At 40.5% G+C, this 25,927-nt stretch overlaps 1 protein-coding gene across 6 annotated transcripts in view; it reads left to right on the top strand.

Annotated features, from left to right (window-relative positions):
• Positions 1-25,927, top strand: part of fstl5 (follistatin-like 5) — an 810,780-nt gene that overhangs the window by 765,943 nt on the left and 18,910 nt on the right. The window contains exon 15 of one of the 6 annotated variants that reach the window (XM_069926261.1): positions 292-679. The exons of 4 other annotated variants lie outside the window; for them this stretch is intronic. In XM_069926261.1, the coding sequence (XP_069782362.1) occupies positions 292-490 (199 nt within the window). In that variant the 3' untranslated portion in view covers positions 491-679. Of the gene's footprint in view, positions 1-114; positions 252-291; positions 680-25,927 lie in introns of those variants that run through there. One more of the 6 variants, XM_069926262.1, reaches the window with a different exon arrangement.

Genomic DNA, 25,927 nt, shown 5'->3' with positions numbered 1-25,927 from the left:
GAACATTCTCTTTATCCATGCCACTCATGATTGTATAAAACCTCCATGACATCATCCTTCAGCCTCCTACACTCCAGGATGTAAAGATTAAGTCTGTCTCTCCTCTCCTTACAGCTCAAATCCTCTAGTCCCAGCCACATCCCGGTGAATCTCCACCATGACAACATTTTCCTTATCTCATCCTTTCTCTGTTGTCAATTCGTTTAAATGCCCAAGATTGGTGAGAGATGGAACATAACACGTGCAGTGATCTTGACTACAAGAATGAGGTTATTATACTTTTTCCACCAGTGTGCCCTGCTCATTGAACAACATAGACAGTCATCTCCTTCCACCTTTTCGTGAGCATCTGCCTGAGGAACATTCTGGTCCACTGATAATAACGAATCAACCCTCTTCATTACCAAAGAAGATCACTGGTATTGAATGGGAAAATAAGGGAGTTCATTTCCAACAGTGTTGTCTACAGGGTTTAAAGAAAAGCTATTGAATAAGGTACTGTAAAGTACTGAAATGAAGAGTACTGCTGTACTTTTTGCAGACTGTTGGGGAGCATTTGGTCCTGGCAGAAGCTTCTGAATTTCCATATACGTGAGGTCTCCAGAGGTTTGATTTCTAATTTACACAGTAATATTTGTGTGTGCTGATAACTTCACCATAATTCTCAAAGTAAAATCTGGGCTAGGAACTTTCAATCTCAAAATCTGGCTTATTCCAGGGTTCCAGATGTAAATCCAAATTAAAATAATTTTGACTGAGTTTTCCGCATCTTATTACTATCAAGATCAGCTCGCTATTTGGTATCCATTTGAAACAGAAAACAACAAGGGGTTACTCTGAGCCAATCTAAGTGTTCAGTCACAGCCTTCATTCTGATGACCTTGTGGATTCCACAATTTACAACAGTAAGCATTTTCAAATAGCCTCAAGCTCAGAATGGTCATTGTTTACTACAGCATGAAGCTAAAGTAATCACCAGTTGGTGTTGATTGGTAGATTAATTGGTGTATTTGAGGGGCACAGGTTTGTGGGCCAGCAGGCTCTGTAACTGTGCTGTATGTCTACATTTAAAATGGGTTAGTGCAACATTATTGCAATACCAATGACCCGAGTCCAAAGGAGTTTGTATGTTTTCCCTCTATCTACATGGGTTTCCTCCAGGTTCTCCATTTCCTCCCACCCTCCAAAAATATGCAGGTTTGTAAGTTAATTGGTGTATTTGGGCTGCACAATCATGTGAGACAAAAGGGCATGTACTAAGTTGTATGTCTAAATTCAAACCCTCACTAAAGGAAAAAGTGAAACCTTCCTTCGATGCCAAAGTTCTCATAAATGAGAAAGACTTGTTGTCCATTGTTTGTTTTATGTGACCTAAATACCGGAATTTTATAAGAAATTACCAAACATTTCATCTCCATTTGATTCAAAATTATTTAATTCATGCAAGAAAACTAATTTCTGAAAGTTCATTTGACTACAAATATTACAGGAGGAGATTAATTGCTTCTCAGAATATGCAAATAATTAGCAAATAAAGTTCAACATAGATTAATACAAGGTAGATCATTATTAGTAAGAAGAATAGAGAAGTTACTTAACATTTGGAAAATGCAAAGCTCATTGGAGTAGAGAAGCAAAGGATCTTGAAGTATAAACATACTCATCCCTCAATGCTGGTACAGTTAGCACGGTTATTTAAAAAAAAGGATAAACCAAATCTGAGAATTAATTTCTGGAGGTATACAACTACAAAGTGAAGGATATATGTTCAACCTGTTTTGGACTTCATACCACTCTTAGAGTACAGTGTATATTATTAGTCTCCATATTATAGGAGGGATGGAGGCCTTTAAACGTATTTCATTGTGAAATTTCTCTTGCCCTAAAATCATACAAGGTGCTGTAAACATGTAAGGCTCAACAATTTCCTTCCATATTTGTTTGTATTCTTCATAAACAGTTAAGTGTTTACCTCACATTGATTAAGCATTATGTTTTAATTGCCAGTAGTAATTAGCCTGGGTCTTGCACTGAAATCTGTCAATTTACCATCTGTGCAAATTAAGTGTTTCACAGGAGTCAACTTGCTAGTTTCAAAATATAAATATCTTACCCAAGGCTGGAGGCTTTCCAGCTTTTTTGTTTGTTTTAAAAAAATAAAGATTGCAATTTCAGGACAATGGCACAGTAACATTTATTTTATAAAGTAATATAAAACTAGTAATAACAATAGGTAGTAATTAGCTTTATCAGTCCTACAAATCTGTGCAATAAACAGGAGGATTCATTGTTACTGCCCATCTGTTCTCCATTTTCATAAAATGAGCTCAAAACTTTTAATTCCTTGGAGCATTATCCTCAACTGCTTTAGTCTGCCATCTAAACCTATATTTTTGGAAGAAATCAACTGGAACGCTCCAAATGTGTGCATAATTTCCACGCAACATAGAATGTGTGGCAAACACAAGATGATGTCAGTAAGATATATATCTAATGCCTGCATTAGCCTGGTATTTGTGGTAGTATAGACAGAGAACTATATACTTATTACCACACAAAGCTAAGAGCAGCTTAAGGATTTTAATGCTGTTGGCTGGAAAACTCATAATAGCATTGTCATATGATGCACTTCACAAGATGTATTATTTGTATCCTTCTCCTTTGAAGTTGAGTGAAATCTCTTCAGGCTACGTAAATTAGAAATATTTAGGTTCAAAGCTATAAGTTCAGATTTATTATCAGAGTGCAAACATGACATCACATACATTTTCCTGAGATTCATTTTCCTGCAGCCAAGTGCAAAAGTCAGAGTTCTTAAATTAGTTTGTTGTTGAGGAGTCTGAGAGTGGATGGGTAACAGCTGTTTGCTAACCTAGTGGAGTGAGTCTTGTTGCACTTATACCTCTTTCCTGGTGGTAGCAGTGAGAACAGAGTATGTGCTGAGTGATGTGAATCTTTGATGATTGCTGCTGCTCTCCAATGGCAGTGTTCCCTCTGGATGTTATCGATGGTGGGAAGGCCTTTGTCTCTGATGTCCTGGGCTGAGTCCACTACCTTTTGCAGGACTTTCCACTTGGGGGTTTTGTTGTCCCAATTGCCAGACCATGATGCAGTGAGTTTGCATACTTTCCTCCACTCATCGAGTGTTTCCAATATCATACTAAATAATGTCATTAATATGCTAGGTCCAGGAAAGATCCTCAGAGAGAGTGACTCCCAAGAACCTAAATTTGTTCTTCCTCTTCACCTCTGATCCCTCAGTAATCACTGGATTGAAAACCTCTGGTATTCCCTTCCTGAAGTCAATAATCAATCCCTTGGCTTTGGTGACACTGAGTGTGAGGTAGCTCGGTGCACTATTCAGAAAGTTTTCAATCTCCCTCCTATATGCTGACTCATTTCCCCTTTTTACATGAATCACTACCATGGTATTGTCAGCAAATTTGTAAATAGTGTTGTTGTCACACTGAGCCACACAATCATAGGTCCATAACAAGTGGGGGGGTGGGGGGTGAAGAATGCAGCCCTGTTGTGCTCTGGCACTGATGGAGATTCTGGAGGAGATGTTCTTTCCAATCCTTGCTGATTGTGGTCTGAAGGTGAGGAAATCCAGGATTTAACCACTTCGTATGGCAATGAGGCCCAGGTTTTGGAGTTTGCTGTTGTTATTGAATGCCAAATATAGTAGATTAAGAGCATTCTGATGAATGCATCTTTGCTCTCCTGGTGATCCTGATGCTTTCACATTTTTAAATAATTTGAACATTAAATGCTTTATACAAAAGGTCTAATTAAATATTTAATGAAGTACAAGGCATTATACAATGAACAGAATGCTAAAGTTATGATTAATGGAAAATTTCTACATCTTTTCAGTTGTCAAGATCTAGAAGATAGGGATGTCCGCAATGTCCAGCACTATTCATTTTAGCTATAGACCTGCTTGCATAAGCAATTAAGATCCAGACATTAAGAGATTTAGGGTTGAGCAGGAGGAATATAAAATTAATTTATTTGCTGATGATGTATTGACATATTTGATAGAACAAGCAAACTCATTAAAGAAATTGTTCTCAAAACTGGAAGAATATGGGAAAGTTTGGGGTTATAAAATAAATGGGGATGAGAGTGAAATTATGCCTCTTACATGAGGAAATTATAGTCAGTGTTGAAGAAATACCCATTTAAAAGGCCGGCAAATGGGATAAAATACTTAGGAGTATGTATAGATAATAACTTTTAAAATGTATGCAAATTCAATTATTTACTCAGAAAGATTGAAGATTGAAACAGATGCCTTACCCATAACACTAGTGGGAAGAGTCAATTGTATTAAAATGAATATATTTCCAAGAGTACAATATCTCTTTCAATCACTACCTATACCATTATCTCAGAGATTTTTTTTCAGGAGTTAAACAAATACATCAGAAAATTTCTTTGGAAAGGTAAGATGTCAAGGGTCTCCATAGAAAAAATAACCTGGAAATATGACCTGGGAGGTTTACAACTCCCTAATTTTAAAATGTATTATTGAGTGGCTCAAATGAAATTTCTTACCTTCCTTTTTGAGGAAGGAGATAAACCTATGTGGATGAAAATAGAATTGGATAAATTAGGAGACAGAATGGCAGAGGACTTTCTATATATAAATGGGATGTTAAATTGCTAACTCCCTTTGCTAAAACACTTAATCAATAGCTGGTATAAATAAATAATGATACTTGTTTCATTTTCTAATTGTATGAGTGAGTTCTTAAGACAACACATGGATGAAGAAAAAGGTTCTTTATTTTAAAGTTGTTGTGAACAGCACAAATACAGCAGACTGAGTGTCTTGCTCTGTGTCAGCCCCTATAGGCAGCCAAGTGTAATCAAACAGTAAGGCATTGCTAGTTGCTTACAACCTTGATCACTATCATTACATCTCCCTTTCTTAAAACAAAAGTAGTTTACTTTTAACTAACATGTTTTTCTTTGTATAACTTTTCAAATTTAACTTTAACACCAAGAACTTACATTTTCATTATTATCAACATTATTAACATTTTTAAAACTTGTTTTGTGTGTTCACATTTACATACAATAAAACTTGAAGAGCGAATAAGATAGCATGACTTCACTCTAGAATAGGAGTCTTTAAATTTGCTCAATTTTTTTCTCTTAGGAGGATTCATGTGTCTTAACGATCTCCTGATTGATTGTCCTTGAATCTGAGTTGTTGCCTCAGATGATGTCTTCTCAGATGTGCATTCAGTTGTTTAACAGTATCTGCCTTTCCATCTATGGTGGCTGGTCCTATTTGAAGATCTCAACAATTTCTTCACAGACAGCACCTTCATCTGTCTGAATGGTGTATGATCTTTTTTGGACTTCACTAAGGACAGTTTGCTTCTGAGTCCATAAGTTTGATTTGTCTTTTAGCCTTACTTGGTCACCAGTGTAGAGTTCCGGTAGGTTTTTAGTTCTTCTATCAAAGTAATACTTTTGCTTTTCTTTCTGTAGTTCTTTGAACTTCCTCACTTTTGTTTTCAGGAGGTTCTCTTGATAGATAGGTTTGATCTTAGCTTACGTCCCAAAAGGAGTTATGCTGGTGACATACCACACTCGAGCGGTGTTGTGTGGTCCACTAGCATGCTCTGGTAGAAGTCCATTCCACTATCTTTTGGCTTGTTCATCAGTCTTTTCACTGTCTTTACTGATTTTTCCACTAGACCATTCAACTGCAGAAAATTAGGACTTGATGTGGTGTACAAAAAGTCCCACTCTTTGCAAACTGTCGGAACTTTAAATTGCAAAACTGGGGTCCGTTGTCTGTGAAGACACGCCATGACTGGAGAATGTGGCTTTCTTACCTGTTATTACAGCATCTGCAGTGGTGGTGTTCAGTTTACACACCTCTGGATATGGGAAGTAATAGTCTGTGACTACAAGATAGTTCTTCCCTTAACATTTGAATAGGTCAGCACCTACCTTCTGGTAAAGTCTGTGTGGTGCTGAGTGTGGCTTTAGTTGTTCTTCAGGATTGCTTGCTTGATATTTCTGGAATATTGTACAGTTTGACACTTCATTTGTTATATCATTGTTGATTCTTGGCCAGTACATCACCTCTTGTGTTCATTTCTTACATTTTTCGATTCTGAGATGTCCTCCATGGATCCTTTATAGCATCTCTTTTCTCAGACTCTTTGGGATAAGGATTTTGCTTCCTTTATAGATGATATCTTCAACCACTGATAGTTCCACCCTGCAGTTCCAGTACTCTGCAACGTCAGGTGAGCAGTCCTGCTTCATGTTGGGCCATCCATCCAAGATGTTTTATCTCAATTGTCTCAGTGTTTCATCTTTGTTTGTCTCTGATTTTATGAGTTCCATTTTTGCATCTGATATGGGCACTGCACTTGTGATCATGTCCATGAAGGCGCTCACGTCTTAATTAATTTTGGTGCTTGCGGGCTCTCTTGTGTCAACATCTCTAGACAAAGTGTCTTCTATGTACATTAGCTTATCCAGAGTGTACTCCACATTCAGTGTATAGCGTTGCAGCCTAATCATCATTCTTTGTAATCAAAGTGGACATTCATTTAATGGCTTTTGGAACAATACAGTCAAGGGCTTATGGTCAGTCTCTACACTGATTGCTTGTCCTGACACAAACTGATGAAAACATTCACAAGTGTATGTGATGCTGAGCAGCTCCTTTTCAATTTGAACGTATTGCATCTCCATATCTGTCATTGAGCGTGATGCATACGCAATGGGTTGCCAGTCATCATATTTTTACAGAAGAACTGCACCGAGCCCACTATGTGATGCGTCTGATGATATCTTGATGGGTCTCGCTGGGTTGTAAAACCTCAGAACTGGTTCCTCTGTGAGCAATTTCTTCAGTTCCCTCCATGACTTTTCATGCTCAGGATTCCACTCCCATTCAGTGTTCTTTTCTGTTAGTCTTCTCAATGGAGCCATCTTTTCTGAGAGGTTGGATATGAATTTATCCATATACTTGACCATTCCATTAAACCTCTGTATGTCCTTTTTATGTTGTGGCCTTGGCATGTTCCCAGTGATGAACACCTTGCTGGGATCTGATCTGATACCCTCACTGCCAATAATATCTCCTACAAATGTTAGTTCTGTTACCCCGAGCTTCAGGTTTGCTTTCCTTGTTGCTTCCAGCACTTTCCTTAGTCTCTCATCATGCTCCATTCTCATGTTTCCCCAGACTATGATGTCATCACTGAGGTATAAATTCCGTCCAGGTCCTCATAGACCACGTGGATAGTTTTGTGATCCACTTCAAGAGCTGAGGCAATTCCCTCCCTGATTTACTGCACTAGTTATTGAAGCACCTGAGTTAGTTTGATGATGATAAACAATGTATTAGGGATCCCGTTGAATCGAAGCCTCTCATCAGCAACAGGAGTTGGAAGAGGGGAATCTGATGCCACAAAGACAAGGTCTGTCTTCCTTCTCACTAGTGGGCCTTGTATTTTTATTATTGAACTGTAAGTTCCTCTTTGTTACATAATTGCAATAGGCACCTCTAATATATATTTTAAAATTCCATCTGTCTAGAACAGTTTTGAGAGAAAAGTCAACAGATTTAGAATGTGTGCAACATTCATTTTGTCTATTGCCAATATTAAGTTATTCCTTTTTATAATATATTTTTCTTATTTACTTTGCAATTTTTCAAGTGAAGGGATGGAAGACTTCAGGTAGAGTATGTTATCAAAGATTTAATGAGCTAATTAGTTGATTAGTATAATGTGGAAATTTAACAGTATGTGCAAGGAGAAATCGTTTTCAACTGCACAAAGATCAGTGATGAACGCCCAAGCTTTCATACCAAAGAAGATGTGAGAATATATTTTTTAATGCAGCAGGTTGCTATGATATGGTCTGCATAGTCAACGGAAAGGGTGGTAGAAGAGAATTTGATTATAATTTTCAAAAGAAGATTGGTTAAGTATGAAGAAATTGGCAGCATGGAAGAGCAGTGTGTTGTCCCCTCTGCAATCATTATTTCAACCGAAGGATACTGGGAAATAATTCTTCATGTTACTTAATTACAAAGATTTTAAACAATCAACCAAATGATTTTTGTAAAAATGTCAAAGACATTTGACAGCATACTCTACAATGCTTCTTTCTTTATTCTGTTTGAAAAATAATAATTTTTTTTGAGATGCAAATGGTGTCAATCTGAATACAGAGCATGGTGTAATTTTTGAGATAGAGTTATAAAGCTATACAGCATGGAAACAGGTCCTTTTGCCCATGAAATTGTGCACCCAAATACCCCAACTAGCCTACAATCCTGGTATGTTTTGAAGAGTGAGAGAAAGTAGGGGCACATGGAGCAAATCCATGCAGACATGGGGAGAACCTACAAACTCCATACAGACAGCACCGGTTTCAAACCTGGGTCAACAACTATGGCACCCTTTACTTGAGCTGTATTTATCCTTTTAAGCTAGCCCAATTTTCCTGTGCTTGGCTTATATCTCACTAACCCTTATCTATCTGTGTACCTTTCCAAATATATTTTAAATCTTGTCATGAACCCACCTCCAACACTTCTGGCATTTCCTTCCACCCCCTGCATGAAAATGTTGCACCTTAGGTCCTTTTTAAATCTTTTGTAACTTCAACTTAAACCTATGCCCTCTAGTTTTATTCTCTCCAACCCTCGGGAAAGGAATTGTGACAATTCACCTTATATATGTTTGTCTTCATTTTGTACACATTGATAAGGTTACCCCTCAGCCTCCAACACTCCTGGCAAAAAACAATCACAGTCTTTCCAACCTCTTCTTATAATAATCTTCTTATAGCCTTGAGTCCTGGTAACATACTTGTGAATCTTTATTTTAAATATTTTCCCATTTAATGACCTCCTTCCTATAAAGAGGTGACCAGAAGTGCACACAGTATTCCAAATGTACCCTTGTATCATTATAACCTGTAATCAGTGCCCTGACCTATGAAAGCAAATGTTTGAAATGCTTTATTCATCACTGAAGCTGCCTGAATCACCATGTTTAGAGAACTATGTACTTGTACCCCTTGGTCCCTCTGCTTTACAACAGTCTCCCAGGCCTTGCTATTTACCGTGTAAGTCCTGCCAAGGTTTGACTTACCAACATTAGGGTTAGGGTTAGGGTAACAACTAGCACTTATCTAAATTAAACTCCATCCATCATTCCTCAGCCAAAGAGCTAGTTGATAAAGATCCCTTTGCTATCTTAGATAAATAATACTTACATGGCTGGATGGCTTGGAATTTGTCATATGTGTTCAGGAAAGTTTCTAAATCAATATATAGAAGTACTAACTGGAGAGAATGCAATACTTGATCTCCTATTAGGGAACAAGACAGGACAGGTGACCAAAGTATGTGTAGGGGAACATTTTGTGTCCAGTGATCATAATGCCACTAGTTTCAAGTTAGTTATGGAGAAGGATAGATCTGGGCCTTGAACTGAAGTTCCCAATTGGAGAAAGGATCATTCATGGATCGGGATAAGTTGTGTTCAGGCGAGGATGTGGAAGGTATGTGGAGAACATTCAAAGGTGAAGTTTTGAGAGTATTTTTTTTAAGTCTTTTGTTCCCAACAGGATAAATGCAAAGTTAACAGGCATAAGGAACCTTGGTTTTTGAGGGATATTGGGGATCTGGTTCAGAAGAAGAGAGAGGTATATAGCAGGTATAGGCAACATAGAGAAAAATGATGTTCTTAAAGAGTATGAAAAATGCAAGAAAAAATTCACTAAAGAAATCAGGAAGGCTAAAAGAAGACATGAGGTTGTTTTGGCAGACAGTGTGAAGGAAAATCCTAAGGGTTTCTGCAGATATATTAAGAGCAAAAGGATAATAAGGTACAACATTCTTTCCATTAAAGATCAGAGTGATTGGCCATGTATGCAGCAAAATGAAATGGAGGAGATCTTAAATTGTTTTTTTTTTGCATCAGTATTTTCTCAGGAAATTGGCATAGTGTCTAGGGAAGTAAGGGAAACAAGCAGTGAGGTCATGGAACCGATGCATATTAAAAGGTGGATAAATCAACCAGGGCCTGACAAGATATTCCCTCAGATCTTGAGGGATGGTAGTGTAGAAATTGCAGGGGCACTGGTAGAAATATTTAAAATGTCCTTAGCCACCCATGTGGTGCCGGAGGATTGGAGGGTAGCTTAAGTTGTTCCGTTGTTTAAAAAAGACTCCAAAAGTAACCCTGGAAATTATAGGCTAATGAGTACATAAATTATTGGAAGGTGTTCTAAGAGATTGGATATACAAGCATTTGGATAGCCAAGGGCTGATTAAAAATAGTTAACATGGCTTTGTGCGTCATGACAGCAACCTACACCTGAAAGTCAACAAGACAAAAGGGATGGTGGTCGACTTCAGGAGAGCCTGGGGGGGACCACTCTCCATTGACTTTCGATGACTCCACCATCAAGGTACTCAAGAGCACCAAATTTCTTGGTGTGCACCTGGCGGAGGATCTCTCCTGGTCCTCCAACAACAGATCCATTGCCAAGAAGGCCCAACAACGCCTTTAATTCCTGCGAAGGTTGAGGAAGGTTCAGGTTCCACCCTCCACCCTCATTACATTTTACAGGGGATGCACTGAGAGCATCCTTTGTAACTCTATCGCTGCCTGGTTTGGGAACTGCACCATCCTAGAACGCAAGTCTCTGTAGCGGATAGTAAAGACTGCTGAGGGAATTATTGGGGTCTCTCTCCCTACCATGATGGATATTGATAACGGCCATTGTTTGCAGAAATCCATAAACATTGTGAAGGACTCCACACACCCCTCCTGCAATCTATTCTCCCTCCTGCCATCCAGGAAGAGGTACTGAATCACTCGGGCCCTCACAACCAGATAGTTTTTTCCCCCAAGCCACAAGGCTTCTGAACTCTGGGGACACAGAGCTAACATATGTAACATGATAGTTAATTATATGTTATTTATGGTATATTATTTATAAAAATTGTTTCTAAGGTAATTTAGCCATGTAAATAATCAGCTCCATGGTCCAGAGAAATGCTCTCGTTTTCACAAATAACGGCATAAACAACAAATAATCACAACTTGTCTTGTTTAACCATTCTGACAGAGTTTTTCTAGAAGGTTACAAGGAATGTTGATAAAAGAAAGGCTGTGGATATCATCTACATGGGAGGTTAGTCAAGAAGGTTCAGATGCTTAGTATTCATGGTGAAGTAGTAAATTAGATTCTACATTGGCTACACAGGAGAAGCCAGAGAGTGTTGGTGGATGATTGCTTCTCAGACAGGAGGCCTGTGATTAGTGGTGTGCCTCAGGGATCAGTGCTGGGACCATCGTTGTTTGTCATCTGCATCATTTATCGGATGATAATGTGGTAAATTGGATCAGCAAGTTTGTAGATGATTGTAAGATTGGAGGCATTGTGGACAGTGAGGAAGGTTTTCAAAGCTTGCAGAGGGATCTGGACCAGATGGAAAAATGAGCTGAAAAATGGCAGATGGGATTTAATGCAGACAAGTGTGAGGTGTTAATTTTAGAAGGACATACATGGTAGGGCACTGAGGAGCGTGGTAGAACAGAAGGATCTGGGAACACAAATACATAATTCCATAAAAGTGGCATCACAGGTAGACAGGGTTGTAAAAGACCTTTTGGCATATTGGCCTTTATAAATCAAAGTATTGAGTATAGGAGTTGGGATGTACAAGGCATTGGTGAGGCTAGATTTGGAGTATTGTGTGCAATTTTGGTCACCTAACTACAGGAAATATATCAATAAGTTAGAAAGAGTGCAGGGAAGATTTACCAGGATGTTGCCAGGACTTCAGGAACTGAGTTATAGAGAAACGTTGAATGGGTTAGGACTTCATTCCCTGGAGTGCAGAAGAATAAGGGAAGTTTTGATAGAAGTATTTAAAATTATGAGGAGTGTAGAGAGTGTAAATGTAGGTAGGGTTTTTTCCACTGAGGTAAGGTGAGATACAAACCAGAGAACATGGGTTAAGGGTGAAAGGGGAAAAGATTAGGGGGAACATTATGGGGAACCTATTCACACAGAGAGTGATGGGAGCGTGGAATAAGCTGCCAGCTGAAATGGTGAATGTGAGCTCAATTTTAACATTTAAGAAGAATTTGGGCAGGTACATGGATGGGAAGGCTATGGAGGTCTGTGGAACTATGCAGAAAAATAGCTTGTACAAACACCCCAGAATGCTGGAGGAACTCAGCTGATCTTTTCTGTGTAGATAGGAGACAAAGATATATTGACAACATTTCGGGCCTGAGTCTTTCTTCAAGGAATGAGCAGAATAAGCTCAGAAAAATAGTTTGGCACAGACGAAGACTGAAGGCCCTGTTTCCGTGCTGTAACATTCTATAACCTACCTGATGTACCATCGATAATCACAAAAGGCTGATGTGAAACTATCAGGCTTTTATTATCTAAAGACTGGAACCACCATCAACTTCATTGACTGATCGAAGACTGCCAGCAGCAGCCAATCACTGCGTAACAGTGGTTTACCACATTCACCCCTCATTTTTAAGAAGAGTCCTGCACGGTGAAAAAAAAAAGAGAGTGAAACAACTATATATGTATATATTTTATAGGTAACATCTATCGGGGGGTCTCCTCTGCCACAGTGAGAGACATGGCATTGGTTGGGGTATTGCCTTAGCATCCTGAGCAGCTTGTGAAGTTGATCTGTTAACAGTTTGTCGAGAGGTGGGGACAGGTGTGGTAGTAAGGGAATGTGGGGCTGGTACATTGTTTTTTATTATTTTTTTTTTATTTTTCACACTATGAACCCATACTGACCATAATACACACAAACATTTCCCTCTTGAATATACACGGTGTCATTTTCTCCCCTTTTCCCCCCCTCCCTTCCCTCCCTCCTTCACCCCCCCTCCCTACCCACTCAACGTTCAACATATATGATACATTAAACCCATTAAACAATGTCATCACACAATGAAAATAAACAAGAAATTTGTGTCTTCTACTTTTACATAGTGGGTCAGTTCATTTCGTTTCTTCTCCTTCTGTCATTTTAGGTGGTGGAGGTCCATGGTAGGACTTCTCTGTTGTGTTCCATGTATGGTTCCCAAATTTGTTCGAATACTGTGATGTTATTTCTTAAATTATATGTTATCTTTTCCAATGGAATACATTTATTCATTTCTATGTACCATTGCTATATTCTCAAGCTATCTTCTAATTTCCAGATTGACATAATACATTTTTTTGCTACAGCTAAGGCTATCATAATAAATACCTATTCCAATCATTACCAATTCACCTAACAGGGAAATTCTTCAAGGAGCTAAAAAAAAGGAAATTCTTATGGAAAGGGAGGAAACTGAGGTAGCGCTAGATAAATTAACCGAATGGTACAAACAAGGGGGCTTACAGCTACCAAACTTTAAGAATTATTATAGAGCAGCACAATTAAGATACATATCAGATTTTTATCAAACAAGGGAAAAACCAGATTGGACCAGATTAGAGCTAGATAAAATAGGAGAGAAGGTACCTGAACATATGGAATATAAGTGGGATGAAAAGCTGGTGCAACATAGGAATTCACCAGTACTGCACCATCTGCTCAACATTTGGAAGAAGATTCACGTAGAAAGGAATAAAACAAATTATCAACTACCAAAATTAATATTGATGCAAAATCAACTAATCCCTTTCACAATAAATAACCTTTCCTTTAGAGAATGGGAGAGAAAAGGGATCAAAAGAATAGAAAATTGTTTTTCGGGAAATAAATTATTATCTTATGAACAAATGAAGGACAAATATGGTATAACTCATGGTACAATGTTTGAATACCACCAACTGAAAACCTACTTGAAGGACAAATTGGGAAGCAGTCTGAGGTTACCAGAAGGAAGCAATGTTGAATATGTGATTACAGACACAATGATAATTAAAAGATTTATAACAAATATGTACATCAAACTGCAAGAGAAAGAGAACGAGGAAACAAGCTGTAAACCCAAACAAAAATGGGAACAAGATCTAAACATAAAGATAAAGAATGAAACATGGGAAAATCTATGCTCCGGAACTATGAGAAATACAATAAACACGAGGTTACGCATGATACAATATAATTGGTTACACAGGCTATACACCACGCCCAAAAAGTTAAATAAATGGGACCCAACAGTATCAGACACAAGTTTTCACTGTAAGAAGGAAATGGGAACAACAGTACATGCAATTTGGGCATGTGAGAAAGTGGAAAAGTTTTGGGAAGATCTAAACCAGGTATTAAATAAAATCACAAAAAGCAACATACTAAAAAATCCAGAGATCTTTCTTCTAAGTAATATAAGAAGAACTTGGACTCAATTTGGATGGAGTGCTGATACATTGTTGACGTCAACAGTGGCCAGGGTAATTGGTGGTCAACTGCAGGTTCCAGGACCCCTAAGGTTGAAGTGGGAGGGGGGTGTCTGTTAAAAGTCAGTGGTGGTCGGGGAGGCCCCTGATGGTGTTAGGTCCTGTATCAAGTCCATGTCTTTGTGCCTGTCAGGGAAGGCAACTTAGGCATACTTGGGGTTAGCATGGAGAAGGCAGTCTTAGGTTGTCTGACATGCTTCCAGAGAAGGACTAGTCCTGGGGAGGTAAGCCATGCGGGCAGCACAATCCCTGACTCAGACTTCCTAGGGAAAGCAAAGATCCATTCATGAGGCGTGTTGTTGGTGACCATGCATAAAAGTGACTGGACAGAGTGGAGAGCATCTTGGAGGACTTCTTGAAATTGGGAGACAGGGATACGCTGTGATCCTAGTGCCAGGAGGCATTCTCCCTTTCCACTTGCCCGTTACCCCTAGGATTATAGCTGGTGATCCTGCTCGTGGCGATGCCTCTGGCCAGTAAGTACTGCTGCAGCTCATCATTCATGAATGATGTACCCCGGCCACTGTGGATGAAGCTAGGGTACCCAAAGCATGTGAAGAAATTATGGAGGGCCTTGATACCTGTAGCCATGGTTATATCTGGGTATGGGATAGTGAGGGGGAAATGGGAGTATTTGTTGATGATTGTAAGGAAATAGACATTCCAATTGAAGGAGGGGAGGGGTCCCTTGAAATCAATGCTGAGGTGCTCAAAGGGGCAGGTAGCCATGATCAGATGTACCTTCTCCACCTGGTAGAATTAAGGATTGCATTCAGTGCAGACCTGGAGGTTTTTAGTCATTGTCTGGACTTCCTCAATGGAGTATGATAAATTCTGAGATTTGATAAAATGGAAAACCTGAGTTACTCTGGATGGCAAAGGTTATTGTGGAGAGTCTGAAATCTGTCCATTTGAACACTAGCACAGATTTGGGAACTTGTTAAGTTTGCTGGCCCTGTAGAGAATGTCATAGTTGTAAGTGGACAGTTCGATTCTCAACCTGAGGACCTTATCATTCTTGAATTTTCCACTTTGCTTATTATTGAACATGAATGCTACCACTCGCTAATCTGTGAGGAGGGGGATCCGTTTCCCAGTGAGATGGTGCCTCCAGTGATGTACAGCCTCCACAATAGCCTGGACCTCCTTATCGATAGAGGAGTGGCGAATTTCAGGGCCCTGGAATGTGAGTGAGAAAAAGCCAATGGGTCAGCCCGCTTGATTGAGTGTGGCAGCCAGGGCAAAATCAGACTCATTGCTCTCGACTTGGAATGAGTGGACTCATTTATGGCATGCATGGTTGCCTTGGCAATGTTGTCTTTGATACTGTCGGGCCAGTGGCTTTGACCAATGGGCAAATCTTGTCCACATAGTTGGGGACCCATTGAATGTAGTATGAGAAGAAGCCAAGACATCTCTTCAGTGCTTTGAAGGTACGTGGGAAGGATAGCTCCATCAGTGTACGCATGTGGTCAGGGTCGGGGCCAATGACACCATTCTCGTCTACGCAGCCAAGTATCGCTAGCCATGCTGTCCGAACACACATTTGTCCATGCATTTTGCTGCCTGGATTAACTTGCGGAGGTTTTCATCATGATTCTGCAGGTCCTGGCCACAGATTGTTACATTATCTAGGCCAGTAGATCATAGCAGTCTACCCTGCGGTCCATCTCCCACTGGAAGATAGAGACCCTGTTTGTGACACTGAAAGGGACCCAGAGGAAGTGGTAGAGGTGGCCTTCCGCCTTGAATGCTGTAAACTGGAGATCCTCTGTGCGGATCAGGAACTGGTGATACGCCAACTTCAGGACTATTGAGGAGAATACCTGATATTGTGCATTCTGTTGACCATATCGGATATGTGGGGAAGGAGGTGCATATACTGGTTGATGATCTGGCTGTAGTTTATGACCATCCTATTCTTATCCCTTCTTTTCCACAACCACCTGGGCCCTCCAAGGGCTATTGCTGGCCTTGATGTTTACCTTACCCAGTAAGCACTAAACCTCCAATTTAATGAATGCCCTATCAGCTGCGTAGTACCATCTACTCCTGGTGGCTACCAGCTTGCAATCGGGGGTGAAATTGGCAAACAGTGGTGGGGTGGGGGGTCAATCTTGAGGGTTGAGAGACCATGCATTGCTGCAGGGGGCCATCTGTGAACTGCTCATTGCCGATGGTGAGGGTGGGAGGGGATCATTGAATCGCAGAGTGACTTTCTGAAGTTGGCACTGGAAACCCAGCCCCAATAGCAAAGGGGAAAATAATTATTGCATAACAAGCAGTCTGAAGTGTTTGTACACTACGCCTCCCACACTCAGAGTGACTACCAGGACTGCAGGGTGGCTGCCATGTATGATTTGGATGTCAATGATCTACTGTGTTTGATGGGCCGAACTTTAAGCAACAGTCATTTAGTGGTATCAGGGTGGATAAAGCTTTCTGTACTTCTGTTATTGACTAAACAGTTGATAATGTGCCCGTTTACCTGGACTCCATCATGGACCTGGTGAGTTCGTGTAGTGCCTCCTGGTTCAGGGTGATGGAGGTCAGTATGGATTCTTATGCACCCAAGATGACTGCCCTAGGCCCCAAGATGGCCAGCCTCGACCCCTTATGGTATCGTATGCCTGAGAAGATAGCATTTGGCACGGAGTCCAAAATGGCAGCCCCCATAACTCACATATGGCATCGCCCAGAGTAGCGACTGTCCACATAATGCGCTGCTAGACTTTGCAAATGGTTTGGACTGGCAAACTTTGGCATCATGCCCCTTTTATCTGGCACAATTTAAATTAAACCACAAGTGGTTGAGGCTGCTTCATTAAACATATTTAAAATTCGGTTAGATAAATTTTTACTTGATAGAGGAATTAGGAGATATGGGGAGAAGGCAGGTAGGTGGAGTTAGGTCATAAATTAGTTCAGCCATGATCTTATTGAATGGCGGAGCAGGCTCGATGGGCCATTTTTGGCCTACTCCTGTTCCTACTTCCTATGTTCCTATGTTTGCCTGGAGCACACCGCATCCTTGGTAGGGCAACGTTTCCTCATGTGCTTACCCTGACCACAGAAGTAGCAATTGGGGTGATCACCCACAATGGCAGCCAAGGTCAGATCACTAGTGAGACAGAATAGGAGACTAGTCACTCACGGGGTGAGAAGATACCTTGTCCCATCATAGCGGCGCCTGCACTGACCAAGAGGCCAAGTAATCATCTGAGTTCTGGAGGTCTATCTCCAGTGTCTTTGTAAGTTCAACTGCCCTTTGCAGATTGAGTACCTTTCATTCCATAGTCATTGCTGTATGTACCCGGAGTGGATGCCGGCCACGTACTCATCTCAGATGTGGTCTTTTGCATTCTGAGTGGGCAACACAGCCTTACAGTCGCAGGCTCTGCTCAGGTTCCAGAGGGCCTGCACGTACTCGGCTCTTGACTCACCATGTCAATGTTTCTGGAGGCCAGGAGGTGCCTGGCATAAACCTCATTAACCTTGCTTTGACACTGGGCCGTGAGGATCTCCATAGCTGCTTGGTACAAGCTGGCATCGCTGAACATTGGGAATACTTGGAGCATGACCTGCGAGAGGAGTAGTCAGTTAGCTTCATGGTGATACCATCTGCGGCCGCCGCCAGGAAGTTTTCAAAACAGCATAGCCAAAGCTCGAACGTGTTCAGGGCTTCCAGCGACCGAGGGTCGATGTCAAGCTTTTCAGGTTTCAGGTACTGTTCCATGCTTCTTTGAAAAATTTAGTTAATAAAATTGATGTACCATCAATATTCACAAAAGACTGGAGTTGTGAAACTATCAGGCATTTATTATCTAAAGACTAGATCAACTATCAACCTCATTGACTGATCAAAGCAAAGAGAAAGGGGGAGCATTCAAAGGACTATGGGTAGGATTAGTTTTGGGAAGCATGTCCAACCAGCAGCAGCCAATCATGGCATACCAATGGTTTACCACTCTACTATATCATTAATTTTAATATCAACCACAAATTACAAACCATGCCAACTATAGAAACATAGAAGATAGGAGCAGGAGTAGGTCATTCGGCCCTTCGAGCCTGCTCCGCCATTCAATGAGATCATGGCCTTGATCTTAACTAGATTGTTAATATAAATGATGAACAACCATGGACTCAGTTTACCTTTTATCTCTGGCCTTCACCATGAAAAACAACCTGACACCACATTTCTGTACCTACCATCAAGCTGATTTTGTATTCAATTGGCAAACTCATCCTGGATGACATGTGAAACCTTATCAACAGCCTTGCTAAAATCCCTATGGACATCTACTGCCCTGCACTCATCAATCTTCTTGGCCACCTCTTGAAAAAGCATAACACATTTGTAATGTGCAATTTTCTATGCACAAAGCCATGCTGACCATCTCTAATCAGTCTTTGCTTTTCCAACTGCATGTACACCCTGTCTTTTAGAACATCCTCTGAATTAACCACCACTGATTTCAGACTCACCGGGCTATGGTTCCAAGGCTTTTCGTTGCAGCCTTTGATAAATTAAAATGCAACTTTATAGCCAGACTCCAGTCTTCCAGCACCTTACCTCTAGGTAATAATCAATCAAATATTACTGCAAACTTCCCAAAATGTCACAAAGTACATTTGGGTAATTGTCCAATTCCTCACCTGTAAACTCATTTTGTAGACGAGCACTCCTCCTCCTCCTCACTACTAGGCCTGTCAGTAGGTAACCAATCATAGATTTGCGACTGTAATTCATCCTCATTTGATATTGTTAATTTGATCTTGCTAATTTTGTGAATTTCAGGGATAAAGTACTGACATGTTCACAAGGTACTCTTAGTACTACTGATGAAAAGTGAAGATTTAATCTTTTTTGCAATGCATTAAAGTTGCAATGGATTTAAGGTACATTTTTTTTTAAATAATTTAGACAAACAGGACGTTAACAGGTTCTTCTAGCCCATAAGCCCGTGCTGCCCAAATATACCAATTAACCTACAAACACCATACGTTTATGGAAGATGTAAAATGGGAGGAAACCAGAACATCCGTGGGAAGCCCCCACAGACACAGGGAAAAGATACAAACTCCTGACAGACAGAGTTTTCTTCATCTTTAAATGCTACCTGCACATGGCAGAAAATGTCCCGCCCATCATTTCCTCACTATTTTTAATAAAGCTCATCAAAATTGTATGAAGTTTTGAGAGCGGGAAAAGGTAATTAAATGTTTCCATTGGCACATAGGATGTTGAACTCTAATTTAAGATAACTTGTAAGCAAGGGAAATATTTTGTGCAGTTTATGATTCAGAATCCATTATCTGAAAGGGTAGAAGGAAGGAAGGTATCAGTAAGACTAAAAATGGGATTGGATAAATACTTGAAGAGGAAAGATGTAAAGGACTTTCAGGATAAACTGAAGAATTGTATCAACTGATTATCCCTTGAAAGAACTGGTGCAGATGTAACCCCTCAACTTGATTCAGTATGTTATCTCAGAAATTCACACTGTGATGTACTACATAAGTAATCTTTGGCTTGGCTTCACGGACGAAGATTAATGGAGGGGTAATGTCCACGTCAGCTGCAGGCTCATTTGTGGCTGACAAGTCCGATGCGGGACATAAGTAATCTTTCTTTGGCTTGGCTTCGCGGATGAAGATTTATGGAGGGGGTAAAAGTCCACGTCAGCTGCAGGCTCGTTTGTGGCTGACAAGTCCGATGCGGGACAGGCAGACACGGTTGCAACGGCTGCAGGGGAAAATTGGTTGGTTGGGGTTGGGTGTTGGGTTTTTCCTCCTTTGTCTTTTGACAGTGAGGTGGGCTCTGCGGTCTTCTTCAAAGGAGGTTGCTGCCCGCCAAACTGTGAGGCGCCAAGATGCACGGTTTGAGGCGATATCAGCCCACTGGCGGTGGTCAATGTGGCAGGCACCAAGAGATTTCTTTAGGCAGTCCTTGTACCTTTTCTTTGGTGCACCTCTGTCACGGTGGCCAGTGGAGAGCTCGCCATATAACACGATCTTGGGAAGGCGATGGTCCTCCATTCTGGAGACGTGACCCATCCAGCGCAGCTGGATCTTCAGCAGCGTGGACTCGATGCTGTCGACCTCTGCCATCTCGAGTACTTCGACGTTAGGGATGAAAGCGCTCCAATGGATGTTGAGGATGGAGCGGAGACAACGCTGGTGGAAGCGTTCTAGGAGCTGTAGGTGATGCCGGTAGAGGACCCATGATTCGGAGCCGAACAGGAGTGTGGGTATGACAACGGCTCTGTATACGCTTATCTTTGTGAGGTTTTTCAGTTGGTTGTTTTTCCAGACTCTTTTGTGTAGTCTTCCAAAGGCGCTATTTGCCTTGGCGAGTCTGTTGTCTATCTCATTGTCGATCCTTGCATCTGATGAAATGGTGCATAAAATACTACATAAAATAGACTATCCCCTTTTCTTTAATGTTTTCAGGTTGAAGATCCTATATCCTGCTTTATCCTTCGAACAACACACCTGCCTTGATGAAGGGCTCAGGCCCAAAACATTGGTTATATGTTGACCTCCTATGGACCCTGCGGGATCTGTTATGTGTCTCCAGCACTTTTGTGCATTTACAGGAAGTCAATTAGTCCTTTGAGTCTACTTCTATAGTCCCATTCTTTATATAGAACATAGAACAGTGCAGCATGAACAAACCCTTTGGTCCACGATGTCTGCACGAAACATGATGTCAAGTTCAATTAAAACTCTGCTGCTTGCACATAGCACTATCCCTCCATTGCCTTCTTTCTCATGGTTCTATCCAGAAACCTCTTAAATGCTACTATTGAATCTGCTTCCACCACTATCCCTGGGAGCCTGATCCAGCCACCCACCTATCTCTGTGTAAAGAACCTTGCCTCGCACAACACCATTAAGCTAGCCCCCATCCTTGTACCTGGCATGTGACATGCGTATCCTGGGAAAGAGATTACGACTGACTACCCTAACCACGTCATTTATAGGGCATTTTTTAATTAAAAAAATTAAATTTAGATTTATAGCACAGTAACAGGCCACGAGTCCATGCCACCCAATTTATACCCAATTGACTTGCAACCCCCAGTGCATTTCGAATGTTAGGAGGAAACTAGAGCCCCCAGGGATAACCCACACAGACACAGGGAGAATGTCCAAACTCCTTACAAACAACATAGGATTCGAACCCTGGTCCTGATCACTGGCGCTGCTAAGGCATTACGCTAACCTCTATGCCAACCGTGTCATATACATGCACTTGTATCAGGTCTCCCCCAAGCCTCCAGTGCTCCAGAGAAAACAACCCGTTTGTTCCACTTCTCCATATAGCTCATAGCTTATATCAATTCCCTGTACCATTCCCCACTAATGCCATCAACTCTCACTTTTGGCATTAATGTACTTTGAGGGGTAAATCACCATTGTCAATTAACCTACCAGCATATCTTTGGGATCTGCAAAAAAACCAAACCATCAATACTTCGATTTGCATGAAATCTGTATATGAAACATTGAAGGCAAATGGCCAAAATAAGAACTTGTTTAATAACAAGGATGGCAAGGGTTTCAACAAAATATAAATGGGATTTTTCAGAATTGTGGGTGTTTTCGGTTAAATTAATGGTCTGCTCAATATGAATCAATAAATAGTGGATTTTTTTAGAGACATGGGATGAGGGAATTGTAAGCTGGAATTATTCAGAAGCATGAATTTGTGGCTCACTATTGATTTCTTGTTTTAACCCAGTGGAAGATTACTTTTGGAAGCTGAAAAGTATAATATTGATATGAAAAAAGAAATGACTCCCAGCTAAGACTGCTAGGTCATAAAACACGTCATTATTGTTATCAAGCATGAGTTGGATTTTGAATGAGAATATTCTCCAAATTGGCAGTTTACTACAAGCATCAGCATTGGAATGAGAGATTTGAAGACAAATCAAAATTTTGAACATTGAAGTTGACCTAATCATAGGCTGTTTCAAAATATATCATTTGTAATTGTTATGTCTCTGTGTTACTTGGGAGGCTTCTTAAATAAGTTAGTGAAGCAAGATTCAAATAACTAGAGGCTCTACTTACTGATGCCTTCCATCATCTCAGGAAACTGTTCTCACACACACACACACACACACACACACACACACACACACACACACACACACACACACACACACACACACACACACACACACACACACACACACACACACACATGCCCCACAGTGGTGCACTACAGTTACGACAGTGCAAAGGGTGTATTCTTATGTGGTTACAAAATAGTTCACATTATCCTGACTATTTAACATCCCTCCATGTCAAGATAAAGAAAAATTTAGTGTTCTTTATCACATTCTTCCCAGTATGACTTAAGTAACTGAACTTGTACACTAATTCATTTACACAACTATTTTTATATAGTTCTTATCGATATTGCACTGGCGGCAGTATGTTGTTTCGCCATCTTGTGATCTGGCTGTGACATTTGGGCTCTGTGTTGCTGGTACACGTGTAGGTGATGTAGCTTGTTGTGCTTCACCTGACAACTGCTGTGTTGATGTTTCAGTATTAGTGGTTGTGGTCTCTTCACTTGATACCTCACTTGATATTGGTGTTGAAGACTTTGCTGGTATTAAAGCTTTCTGCTTCATCACATCTTGTGTCAGCCAGATGTGAATTCTGTTCCTCTTCAGCTGATTGCCAGAGTCTGTCTCAGCAATGTATGATCTTGGTGATTCAGCTTCTCTGATGACCTTCAACATTGGCTCTTGAATGTGCACATGTTGCCCTCTGAAGAGTTTTGGCAATGTTTGTGCATGTTTGTTATAAAGCTGGCGTCCTTCTTGTGTGTCCGCCAGTCTTCTTCTGGTTTCCTCCTGATCTTCTGGAGGGTGTATTTTTCTTGGCAGAGTTGTTTTATATTTCTTGCCATTTTTTCCGGGGATTTCATGTCAGCCCTTAAAGATGTCACTCGTAATGGTATAAGAGCTAGGTATGGGTCTTCTTTTGATTTGTGACACTTAACTAGTGTGTCTTGCACAGTTGGCACTTGATTTTTAATGAACCCATGACCTTTGGTGTAGTATGGGGATGATGTAGTGATAACAAACCCATACTCTTTAGCCATCTTTCTGAATTCTTGTGACATGAACTGTGTTCCATTGTCACATATTGCTTGCTTGGGTATTCCTTGTTCAGCAAAGAGCACTCTTATTTCTGAGGTGATAGTTGACGCTCTCAGGTCTTTCACCCTTTTGACGAATGGAAACTTAGAGTAGTAACAGGCTACTACTAAATGCCACTCTTAATTCTCACTGAACAAGTCTGCTCCCACTGTGTGGAAATCATTTCCTCTTTTTGTTGTGTGTTTCTGTATTTTTGGCATATTTGACATGTCACCACTATATTTTCAATGTCTTTGTATATACCAGTCCAGTACATGGCTGACTTCAGTTTGCATTTCTCCATTTCCATATAACCTTCAGGTATTTACTGGACAATCTCTTTCTGCATTGTTTCAGGTATAATCAGGCTTGATCCAGCCAGCAGAGCACCATTCTCCAACAATCCTTGTATTACTTGTTGAGAAAGCAACACATCATCCTTATTGGTTTCTTCTCTGATCTGGCTTAGATAATTACTGGTCACATTGATGTGATGATGTATCTTGATCCCCATGTCTTCCATTTCATATTTTTCATTTGGGGAAAGTCATGCAAGGTATCAGCAAGCACCATCCCTTTGCCTGGTATGTATTTTAAGTCAAAGTCATAGCATTTTAATTGTAGAAGTAATCTCTGCAGTCTAGCTGGTATCTTGTTTAGGTTCTTTATCTGTTTGTGTTCCAGTGGGCGATGATCACTTTCCACTGTAAACTTTCTTCCATACAGAAACTTGTGAAACTTTTTGCATCTGTATACGACTGCCAACAGCTCTCTCTCAATATTGGCATATCTGGTCTCCGCTGTTGTTAGTGCTTTTGAGGCAAAAGCTATTGGTTTTCCTTTTTGTACTAATGCTGCACCGAGGCCTCTGTTAGATGGATCTACTTGCAGAGTGAGGGCTTTTTTTTCTATCATAGAATCTCAACTCCACTTCTCTGCATATTATTTCTTGGAGCTGCTTAAAACTTCTATGATGTGATGGTGACCACTGAACTTCCACGTCTTCCTTCATAAACTCTCTGATGTTTGCTTTGTAGTCTGATATATGTGGTATGAAGGAACTTGTGTGCTGGACCAACCGAAACTATTGAATTCATTTTTGTCCTTTGGGCACTCCATCTCAGCAATGGCTTTAACCTTCTCTGGGCTTGGCTTTACCCTATCAGGAGTGTACACCCATTCCAAAGAAATGGCATTCCTTCTCTTTTATAATTGTCTAATTCCAGTTCCTCTTTTTCTCTCCATGGCCTCGTGTAGATGAAGATCATGAGCTTTTTCCATCTCTGCCAAAATCTTGGAGGTTGTCCACGATGCCAATAGAACCTTTAAACCCTCTATAGGTCTCATCTATCTTCTGATGGAACACATCCTGGCTCACCTTTAGGTCAAAAGGAAATTGTAACGACCAAATGGAGTATTGAACATTAATAGTAGTGTTGATTCCTCATCTAGTTTCACATTTCATTCTTAGCATCTAGCTTGCTAAAGATTTTGGATCCTGTAAGTTCCACTGTGATGTCTTCTAGTGTCGGTGTTGGGTAGTGACCCTTTTTTATTGCTTGATTTAAGTCTTTAGGTTCCAGACATATTCTCAACAACCATTTGGTTTTTATATGACCACTATGGAATTTACCCAGTCAGTCAGCTCAGTCACTTTGGCCATGACTTGCACCATTTCCATGTCCTTTAGTTCTTGCTCCAACTTCTTCTTAATCTCTAGTGGTACTTTCTCTGGAGCATGAACTACTGGTTTGCAGTTTGGATCTATGGTGATGTGATATTCATAGTCTCCAAAGCATCCAAATGAATGATCAAAGCATTCCGGGTACATGCTCATAAGCTCAGCCTTGTTTGTGATTGGAGGGTGGTTCTCCAATAGAGAGTATCTGTTGATCCTTTTGAATATTTTTTTCATCTGGATCTCATAATTGACAGAGATCAATTGCAACTCTCAGCAACTATCCAGGCCGAGAATTGTTGTTCCATCTATGTCTACCACACAGATATATAAGATGTTCTTTCCCTTATGTAAGCCATTGATATTAGCTCTGCCTAGCTGCTTGATCATGGGTCCACCATAGTCTGTTAATGTGACATTGGCTGTTTACAATGCACCGTCTTTTGGATACCCTTGCATTATGTTCTCTGGGAACATCTGGCGGTAGAGTCTGAGTGGAGGATGTTGCTTTGTGATCTAGTATCCAGTTTCACTTTTAGGTTAAATATCGTAGGCTTGTTCTGGATTGTCGTCTGTATTTGGATCCTTGTGTGCATCTTATTTCTTTCTTTCACCTTACTCGACATCTCATGAAATTGTA

This window comes from Narcine bancroftii, chromosome 3, assembly GCF_036971445.1.
Source record: "Narcine bancroftii isolate sNarBan1 chromosome 3, sNarBan1.hap1, whole genome shotgun sequence".
Taxonomy (NCBI): domain Eukaryota; kingdom Metazoa; phylum Chordata; class Chondrichthyes; order Torpediniformes; family Narcinidae; genus Narcine; species Narcine bancroftii.
The sequence above is the reverse complement of the archived record's forward strand: the minus strand, read 5'-3'. Positions and strand labels throughout refer to the sequence as shown.